The 10,797-nt window shown below is 42.8% G+C and overlaps 1 protein-coding gene across 1 annotated transcript in view; it reads left to right on the forward strand.

Annotated features, from left to right (window-relative positions):
- LOC106807779 (kinesin-like protein KIF27) overlaps positions 1-9,787 on the forward strand; it is a 20,335-nt gene extending 10,548 nt beyond the window's left edge. The window contains exons 10-15 of the mRNA XM_014810226.1: positions 604-758; positions 7,621-7,720; positions 8,147-8,241; positions 8,501-8,603; positions 9,133-9,237; positions 9,571-9,787. Of these exons, the coding sequence (XP_014665712.1) occupies positions 604-758; positions 7,621-7,720; positions 8,147-8,241; positions 8,501-8,603; positions 9,133-9,237; positions 9,571-9,780 (768 nt within the window). The 3' untranslated portion in view covers positions 9,781-9,787. The remainder of the gene's footprint in view (positions 1-603; positions 759-7,620; positions 7,721-8,146; positions 8,242-8,500; positions 8,604-9,132; positions 9,238-9,570) is intronic.
- Positions 9,788-10,797: the final 1,010 nt, after the last annotated feature.

Raw genomic sequence — 10,797 nt, forward strand, 5'->3', positions numbered from 1 at the left:
TTACCTACCTTTTATAACCTACCTTGTATTACCTACCTTGTATTGCCTACCTTGTAGTTCCTACCTTGTATTACCTACCTTTTATAACCTACCTTGTATTACCTACCTTGTATTGCCTACCTTGTAGTTCCTACCTTGTATTACCTACCTTTTATAACCTACCTTGTATTACCTACCTTGTATTGCCTACCTTGTAGTTCCTACCTTGTATTACCTACCTTTTATAACCTACCTTGTATTACCTACCTTGTATTGCCTACCTTGTAGTTCCTACCTTGTATTACCTACATTGTATTATCTACCTTATTGTACTCTCTACCTTGTTGTTATATCCTGTAGAGGGGCACTGGCAAGACATTAACGTCACATGTCGTAACTGGAACATAACGTAGCTGATGATCTTCTTCTTCTTCTGCTCGGGTCATTATACACTACACTCGACCTAGCTACTGCAGCACACAGCACCTGGTAGCAGTAGCTGATGTAGCTCTAGTACTATAGCCCTTCGCTCTGCCGCAGGAAGAAAAGGGCGGTGGAGCGAAGGGCTATAGTACTAGTACTATAGCTGATGATGAAGGCTTGATGTTGTCGCCTGTATTGCAGGAGGCGGAGAGGACTCGGGTTGAGGTAGCGCGCAGCTCGGCGACGCGGGGAGAGGGGGAGGGACCGAGCGAGGCCGTGGAGCGATACAGGAGGCTTCGCGAGCGCGTGCAGGAGATGAAGAATCTCAGCTTCCTCGCCAAGCATCACCGCAGCCGGTACGTCAACGCGATCCCCCGATCACCGGGGATTGCAGTACCTTGTTGCATAATTTGTTACTGTATTACTATATGCACTCTTGTTGTTGTGTGTGTACATTTCCTACAGGCATGCAATACCTTATCATAGTACCAACCCTGTATTACTTACCTTGAATTACCTTCCTTGTATTACTTACCTTGTGCTACCGACCTTGTATTACTTACCTTGAATTACCTTCCTTGTATTACTTACCTTGTATTGCCTACCTTGTGCTACCGACCTTGTATTACTTACCTTGAATTACCTTCCTTGTATTACTTACCTTGTATTGCCTACCTTGTGCTACCGACCTTGTATTACTTACCTTGAATTACCTTCCTTGTATTACTTACCTTGTATTGCCTACCTTGTGCTACCGACCTTGTATTACTTACCTTGAATTACCTTCCTTGTTTTTACCTACTTGCATTACCTTACCCTTGTTGTACCTATCTGTGTAGTACTTATGTTGCATTGCTATACGCTTGTATTACCTATGTTTGTATTGACTCTACATTGTATTTACCTACATTATATCGCTCAGCCGATCACGCACTCACCGATCCACGGTCACAAAACTGCTGACTCTGCTGGCCAGAGGTGTAGATGTTGGGACAAGGGACCGTTGTCAGACGTAAGACATGTTAGGACCTAATTTTGTTTTCTGAAAACTGGGCCCTGGTCACAAACTGCTGACGCCTGCTGCGGAGTGGTAGATGTTGGACCAGAGCGCCATTGTCAGTTGAAACAAAATGTCTTTGTCTGTTGTCTTAACATTAGTCTTAACTTAAGTTAATTTTTGTCGTAGACTGACCTCGATACACTGTGCACGAGAAATTCTCGATCATAAACTTTACTATTGTTTTCTCACCGGTTCTTTCTCTATTCATCGTCGGTCTGTCACTTGTTGTCTGTCACACGCAGACTGTGCTGGCTGGCAGAACACTGTGTCGTCAATGAACGGAGCAGACGCGGGAGGAACTCAAAGAACTTTGCACACAGCACAGTACCAAGGACAGCTCTCCCGCGAGGTGAGCTAGCCCGCTATAGCTTCCATCACATCCCCCCTCACAAGCCACCCCTGCTTGCTAATGGCTGGAGTTCAGGAATTTGCCTCTGTATACCATCGCCTACATCTTGACGTGATCCACATACCGTGATCAGACTTTGAGAATGAAGTCATATTGACCTTGGTCTTGGTTCTTGATCTTTATGCAAGTTTTGATACTTGATCTTGACCCTGATATGACAAGGTCATCATTCCTGACCTTGACACTTGTCGCGTTGGCAGATTGTGAGAAAACAATCAGACTCCGGTTTGGCGATAAATTTCTGAACTCAGACAATACATTCCAATATAGATTTCGCAGGAGGAGGTTAAAGCGCATATTCTTTATATGCGTGGTAAATTAAGCTTCTAATATAGAATTGTATTACAAATTGCTACTATCATTTTGCACTGCCTTACATTCCAGAGTATGTGCTGAGCACTCGTAGCCACATTCGAGCGGAAGAAGGAATAGGATCAGGAGCACAGCATGAAATCCTGTGTGCCAGCACACTGGGGTCAGAACACTTATCTATCATAATTTATCACTGGCTGCAGAGTTCTCGAATGTCTTGCCGATGCTCATTAAAACGTAAACGATTATTTCGAATCATTGGCTGTTTTTTTTTTTTTTTTTTTTTTTTTTTTTTTTTTTTTTTTTTTTTTTTTTTTTTTTGTTTTTACCTTACGAATGTGCATGAAACGGAATGTCTGTACGCTTTTACAAAAGATATTAGGAGGTGATGTCAAACAATAAGACATAGTGAAAGGTCTATTGGTGGAGTAATCAATTGATCTTTGCGACTGTAAAACATTTTATGCTTAACCGTTTTAAAATTTTCACTTGCTTCAGCATTAACGACGGCGACTTGACTAGAGTGTGGAGAGGACGTGTTAGAATGTAGAAGCCGAAAAAATTCTGGCGCAGAGCCACATGTTGAAGCAACCTCAATGAAGTACGTACATGCATTGACGTCGTGTATAGCGAGTGACGATTCTCGTGCATTCTGTCTAAAGCTGCCAAGTTCGTTCCGTGACCTAGGTTGCCTCGACTGCTAACCTTGAGAATATTGCGAACGATAACTTTAATCTGCCTCTTCTCAGCCCAGAAGAAAACTTGGCAGCATCAGTGTTGTTAAAGTATGAGTTAGGATGATTGAGTTTGCAGGGAGTGGTCCCCTGATTAAGTGTGGATTAAGCGTATATTTCCTTAATATCAACCTCCCCAATTTTTATGCATTCGCTGTTCGTCTGCGCCAACCTCATAATAGAGCGCAGAATCTGCTTCAGCTGTGATCTCATGACATTCCTGCGTGACAGGATACATACTGTAAATGTTATTAAATTATTTACCATGTATTGCCGCTTGTTTCTAGTTGTGCAAATGTTTTTATAAATGTTTACGAATGCACCAACATTGAACCTCGAGAACTTTGCTGAGCGTTAAAGGTAACGATTTGGTTAAATTGGGCCAGTATTAACCAAGCATGATAGTAATGTGTCCAAGTTTGAAGGGTGAAGAGAAGAGAGCGAGATCATCTGGCAAACGAGAGCTCTGTTAGAACTTAGAAAGCTGCATTAGAGCTGAAAGAAAGATGCGTCAGAGTCAAATCTTGCACCGAGGTTTGTCACGAAGAATTTATATTATTATAATTATTAATATATATCTTTATATATTATATATTTTTATTAAAGAACTATTATAATTCCTGCCGAGATAAATAAGCTGTATGTAAGTGACTGTATGCGTTTTGGCCAAGCTCGTTATATATAGTATATACTACTAATAGATATACTATATATATTATAGATAGGATATCAATTATTACGCAAATGCCCCTACAATTTGAACTTCGATGAAATGTCTGTATTCTAGTAGTTTAGTCTGTAGCACGAAAGATCCATTTACGAACGTTGAAGGAAACAGCCTTAAAATTCCCCCCCACCCCCCCGGCACTCTGCACATTCCTTCGTTCTCACTCACAGCAATCTGTCCGACAATACGAGCTCACGCGTGCGACGAAGACCAAAGTGACACTCAGGTGCCGCTGTAGTAGCCGCACCGGCGCTAGCTGAGGGCAGGACATGCCAGTCGGCGGCGAACTATTTCGCGCGCAGAAAGATGGCGAGCAGAGGAGCAGGCGATGCCATGAGGGATTGAGTCAGCCGGTCTGTCAGCGTTCGAGGAGCGACGGTAGGATTTATGTGCTGACTAGCGTACGCGATTACTCCGTCCGTCTGCCAACAGATCGTTGTTGATTATTATTAATCTTACTTGCATGTTAATTCATATGCATAATACATGTACGTGAAAAACTGTCTTTTTTATGGAGAAAAAATCTGATAGATGCAATAGATCGAGCCGTTTGAAATAATTAAGATTTCTTTGAGTAATACAGATACAAATGTAGGAACGTATCCACACCCTTGTTGTTGATTGCTTGCGTCTTGCAAGGTTAAACACCTTCATACGGTTTTTTGTGCGCATCATGCCAAATCACTGACTTTGGTGGCACTTTGTTGACTAAGCAGAGATTTTAGAAACCCCTAATCTAATCAGTGATTGGTTAGATCTATCTGGCAAATGCACGGTCAAGCAAGATGGTACCAGTATCCATTAAATTAAAACAATTAACTGATAGGGCATCCTAATCTATACTGTGACTGTGCTAAACAATTAAAAAAAGGTGGTGATCGTAAGGATTATGATGACTTTATTGTTTTAGAGCCATTAAATGGTTATCAACAAAAACGGAGATAAATATTTTGATTCTTTATCATTTTATTATTGAAAAGAATCGAGAGAATTGTCTGGTTACATTTAAAACTCGAAAAGTTTGTGGTGTCTGGCCATGCGTGCCGTGCTTTTTGTGGTATGCTAGTTGTGCGGGGTGGCTTGCATGCATGCCTTGTTGACATGCCGTGCTGCTTTGCGATGCGTGCTTGTGTGCATGCTGGTGCATGCTTGCGTGCGTGCTTGCGTGCTGTGCTTGGTTGCGTGCTTGTGTGCGGCTCTGCAGTGCGTGCGTGCGTGTATTCCTTTGCGTGCATGCTTGCGTGGCGTGCTTGTGTGCATGCTTGTGTGCGTGCTTGTGTTCGTGCTTGCGTGCATGCTTTGTGTGCGTGCTTGCGTGCATCCTTGCCGTGCATGCTTGCGTGCGTTGCTTGCGCGTGCATGCTTGTGTGCGTGCTTGCGTGCGTGCTTGCGTGCATGCTCTGCGTGCATGCTTGCGTGCCGTGCTGCGTGCATGCTTGCGTGTATGCTTGTGTGCTTGCTTGTGTGCTTGCTTGCGTGCATGCTTGTGTGCGTACTTGCGCGTGCTTGTGTGCGTGCTTGCGTGCATGCTTGCATGCATGCTTGTGTGCATGCTTGTGTGCGTGCTTGCTTGCATGCATGCTTGTGTGCATGCTTGCGTGCATGCTTGCGTGCTTGTATGCATGCTTGCGTGCATGCTTGCGTGCGTGCTTGCATGCATGCGTGCGTGCGTGCGTGTATGTTAAAAGTGAAAGGTGTATTCATGTCAATAGGACATGACCTTGGTGTAATTAATCGAGCTTGGTGTAATTAATCGAGCTATGCGTATATTCACCGCGTATCACATTGTAACATGTTATGCGATGTACTGTGATTGGTGCAGGATGATTGAGCTAAGCGAGGGCGTGGAGGCTATAGATGACGCTGTCGAATATAACAATCGGCTTATCACTGCAGACGAACAGAAGATCAGACAGTCGCTGATGTCAATGCAGGTACTTGCTCACAAATTCTCACACGGGTGGGGCATAAATGTGTTCGTTTAGGTGGCTGTTGTCTTTAACATGTAACTGTTAACATATGTAACCCTAACACTAACCCTAACCTAAGTCAAGCCTACCGTAATACCAACACTAACCCTAACCCAAGCCAAGCCTACCATAACACCAACACTAACCCTAACCCAAGCCTATCATAACCCTAACACTAACCTACAAATACCCTGACACTAACCCTAACACAAACTTACAAATACCCTGACACTAACCCTAACACAAACCTACAAATACCCTGACACTAACCCTAACCCAAGCCACACAGCTTGCATGTCTACACAAGTACTTGTCACAAATTCTCAAACGAGTAGCATAAATGTGTTGGTTTGGGTGGCTGTTATCCTTAACATGTAACCAGGAGCTAATAATACTTATTATTATAGTAATTACTAGGTATTAGCACTTGATGTAACTGATACATGTGATTTATTATGCACATTTTACTTTAGTAATTGGCATGTGTGCCAGTCACAGTTTTCCGCACAGGTGTGCATGTGATTCTTTGTGTCTATAATTATTCTTCCTTATTTTATTTCATTTCAGGACGGCTTCTTAAGTAAACTGAAAGGCCTCGGAAACACGGAATTGAGGAATCTACTGAACTGCTACTTTCAGAAAGTGGTAAACCTACAAGAAGCAATGCAGCTGCGGAAATGCGATATTGCTGAACTACAAGTACGATTTTACCGTAGTAGGATAAGTGAAAAATAGTTTGCTAGTGTTTATTTCTCCGTAAACCTTCAAAAGGTATGCTGGGTAAAGTGTGCTTAGGAAGTTATGAAGTGGGAATCTTCGCAGTCTGAATTCAGTCTGGGGCCACAGCAAAAGCAGATGCGATAATCCTGGAATCAAGTTGCTATAGTAACTTTGACATTTACCATTCAATATGCATTCTAGCAGGTACAGGAGGGGGAGATGATACCACACGAATTTTGTTACATATCATTTGATGTAAGTTTACAAGGATAAACTGCGCAAGAGAAAGATAGCAGTTTGTAAGAATTTAGTTGCTCAACGTTTGATGCGCGTTCTTGCATATACAGCCAAAGAAGAAAGAAAGAAGTCAATAATTTTGTTACTCAACATGTGTTCTTATGTTCTTTCTATATCTGCAGCTGCAGGAGGCAATATGGTTTCAGACAGGTTGCGTAAGATTTGATGTACGTTCTTGCAGATACGGCTACAGGAGGAAGAGAGAAGGGCGCAGGAGCTGGAGGCAGTTGTAGGGAGGAGCAGCTACACGCTAGAGAGACGCCTGACTGAGCAGGAGATGAAGTCGGAGAGAAGGGTTACTTCCCTTCTCCACCAGTTCTCGCAGATGGAAACGAGCCAGGAAGCCGCAAATGCAAAGTACGCACGCGTCGCAAGTTTTACACCGTGGCATGTTTTTTTTGGATTGCAAATTCAGTAAGAGGTATTCAGGGTGGCTGAGGTGGTCATGTGTAGATTGACATCTATACTATAATTTGGCTAATCTTGTGTGTGTGTGTGTGTGTGTGTGTGTATATTGCCTACCTTGTGCTACCGACCTTGTATTACTTACCTTGAATTACCTTCCTTGTATTACCTACCTTGTATTACCTACCTTGTAGTACCTATCTTGTAGTACTTATGTTGCATTGCTTACCTTGTATTACCTATGTTGTATTGCCTACATTGTATTACCTACATTATATCCGATCACCGATCACCGATCCAGGTCACAAACTGCTGACTCTGCTGGCAGAGGTGTAGATGTTGGACCAAGGGCTCGTTGTCAGACGTAGACATGTTAGGACTAATTTTGTTTTCTGAAAATGGGCCCCTGGTCACAAACTGCTGACCCTGCTGGGAGTGGTAGATGTTGGACCAGGGGCCCATTGTCAGAAACAAAATGTCTGTGCAAAAAAACACTGTGCACGAGAAACTCGATCATAACTTGTACTATGTTTTCATCAACGGTCTTCTCTATCACTCGGTTGTCACTTTGTTGTCACACGCAGACTGGCTGGCCTGCAGAACACTGTGTCGTCAATGAAGGAGCAGCGCGAGGAACTCAAAGAACTTCTGCACCAGCACAGACAAGGACAGCTCTCCCTCGAGGTGAGGCTACGTGCTATAGCCTTCCATCACATCCCCCCTCACAGCCACCACCTGCTTTGCTAATGGGTGGAGTTCAGGAATTTGCACTTATACCATCGTACATCTTGACGAGATCCACATACGTGATCCAGACTTTGAGAAAAGTCATATTGACCTTGGTCTTGGTCTTGATCTTTATGCAAGTTTTGATCTTGATGTTGACCCTGATATTGACAGGGTCATCATCCTGACCTTGACACTTGTCGCGTTGGCAGTGTGAGAAAACAATCAGACTCGGTTTGGGAATAAAATTCTGAACTCCAGAAATAATCCAATAAGATTTCGCAGAGGAGGTTAAAGCAAATTCTTGTATATTGGTGGTAAATTAAGCTTCTTATATAGAATTGTATTACAATTGTACTATCATTTGCACTGCCTACATTCCAGAGTGATGTGCTGAGCACTCGTAGCCAGACATTCGAGCAGGAAGAAGGAATAAGGATCAGGAGCACAGATGAAATCCTGTGTGCCAGCACACTGGGGTCAGAACACTTATCTATCTATAATCTTATCACTGTGCAGAGTTCCTCGAATCTTGCCGAGCTCATTAAAACGTAAATGATTTATTTCGAAATCATTGCTAGTTTTTACCTACGAATGTGCGTGAAACGGAATGTCTGTACGTTTACAAAAGATATAAGGAGTGATGTCAAACAAAGACATGTGAAGAGTCTATGTGGATTAATGAATTGGTTTTGCGACTGTAACATTTATTTAACCCGTTTAAAATTTCACTTGCAGCATGGACGACGGCGACTTGACTAGAGCTGTGGAGAGGACGTGGTTAGATGTAGAAGCCGAAAAAATTCTGGCGCAGAGGCAAATGTTGAATCACCTAAATGAAGTACGTAAATGCATTGACGTCGGTATAGCGAGTGACATCTCGTGCATTTGTCTAAAGCTGCAAGTTTCGTTCCGTGAACCTAAGGTTGCCTTCCACTGCTAACCTTGAGAATATTGGAACATAACTTTAATTGCCTCTTCTCAGCAGAGAAAACTTGGCAGCATCATGTGTTAAAGTATGAGTTAGGATGATTGAGTTTGCTAGGGAGTGTCCCCTATTAAGGTGTGATTAAGGTATATTTCCTTAATTCAACCTCCCCAATTTAGCATTCGCTGTTCTGGCAACTCTCATAATAGAGCGCAGAACCTGCTTCAGCTGTGATCTCATGACATTCCTGCGTGACAGGAACATATGTAACATTTATTAAATTATTTACATATGCCTGTTTCTAGTTGTGCAAATGTTTTTATAAATGTACGAATGCACCAACATTGAACCTCGAAGCAAACTTTGCTGAGGTTAAAGGTAAGATTTGGTTAAATTGGGCAGTATATACTCAAGCATGATAGTAATGTGTCCAATTTTGAAGGAGTTGAAGAGAAGAGAGGAGATCATTGCCAAAAGAGAAGCTCTGTTAGAAGAGAAAGCTGCATTAGAGCTGAAAAAGATGCGTCAGAGTCGAATCTTGCACGAGGTTTGTCACGAAGAATTAATATTATTATATTATTAATATATATCATTATATATTATATATTATTATTAATAGAACTATATAATTCCTGCCGAGATAAATAACTGTATGTAAGTGACTGTATGGTTCCTTGGCCAAGCCTTATATTATGTATATATATAATATATATATATATATATATATATATAGATATCAATAATTTACGCAAATGCCCTAAATTTGAACTTCTGAAAATGCTGTAATTCTAGTAGTTAGTCTGTAGCCGAAAGTCCATTACGAACGTTGAAGAAAAAGCCTAAATCAGCACTCTGCACATTCCTTCTTCCTCACTCACAGCAATCGTCGACAACGAGACTCACGCGTGCAGACGAAGACCAAAGTGACACTAGGTGGCAGCACCGCTGTAGTAGCGCACCGGCGCTAGCTGAGGGCAGACATGCCAGTCGGGCGGAACTATTTCGCGCGCAGAAAGATGGCGAGCAGGAGGAGCAGGCGATGCATGAGGATTGGTCAGCCGGTCTGTCAGCGTTCGAGGAGCGACGGTAGGATGATGTGCTGACTAGCGTACGCGATTACTCCGTCCGTCTGCAACAGACGTTGTTATTATTATTAAATCTTTATTGCATGTAATTCATATGCAAATACATGTACTGAAAACTGTCTTTTTTATGGAGAAAAAATCTGATAGATGCAATAGTATCGAGCCGTTGAAATAATAAGATTTCTGAGTAATACAGTACAACTGTAGGAAACGTATCCACACCCTCTGTTGTTGTTGCTTGGTCGTTCAAGTTAAACCACTTCATACGTGTTTTTTGTGCGCACATGCCAAATCACTGACTTTGTGGCACTTTGTTACTAAGCAGAATTTTAGAAACCCCTATCTAATCAGTGATTGGTTAGATCTATCTGGCAATCACGTCAGACAGATGGTACCAGTATCCATTAAATTAAAACAATTAACTGGTAGGGCATCCTAATCCTATACTGTGACTGTGCTAAAACAATAAAAAAAGGTGGTGATCGTAAGGATATGATGATTCATTGTGTTTAGAGCATAAATGGTTATCAACAAAATGGATAATCTTCCATTTATGTGAAAAGAATTCGAAGAATTGTCTGGTTACATTTAAAACTCAAGAAAAGTTTGTGTGTCTGCATGCGTGCGTGCTTTTTGTGTGTGCTAGTGTGCGTGTGTGCTTGCATGCATGCTTGTTTGCATGCGTGCATGCTTGCGTGCGTGCTTGTGTGCATGCTTGCGTGCATGCTTGCGTGCGTGCTTGCGTGCGTGCTTGCGTGCGTGCTTGTGTGCGTGCTTGCGTGCGTGCGTGCGTGTATGCTTGCGTGCATGCTTGCGTGCGTGCTTGTGTGCATGCTTGTGTGCGTGCTTGTGTTCGTGCTTGCGTGCATGCTTGTGTGCGTGCTTGCGTGCATGCTTGCGTGCATGCTTGCGTGCGTGCTTGCGTGCATGCTTGTGTGCGTGCTTGCGTGCGTGCTTGCGTGCATGCTTGCGTGCATGCTTGCGTGCGTGCTTGCGTGCATGCTTGTGTGCGTGCTTGCGTG

The sequence above is a fragment of the Priapulus caudatus genome, unplaced genomic scaffold, assembly GCF_000485595.1.
Source record: "Priapulus caudatus unplaced genomic scaffold, Priapulus_caudatus-5.0.1 Scaffold234, whole genome shotgun sequence".
NCBI classification, from domain to species: domain Eukaryota; kingdom Metazoa; phylum Priapulida; class Priapulimorpha; order Priapulimorphida; family Priapulidae; genus Priapulus; species Priapulus caudatus.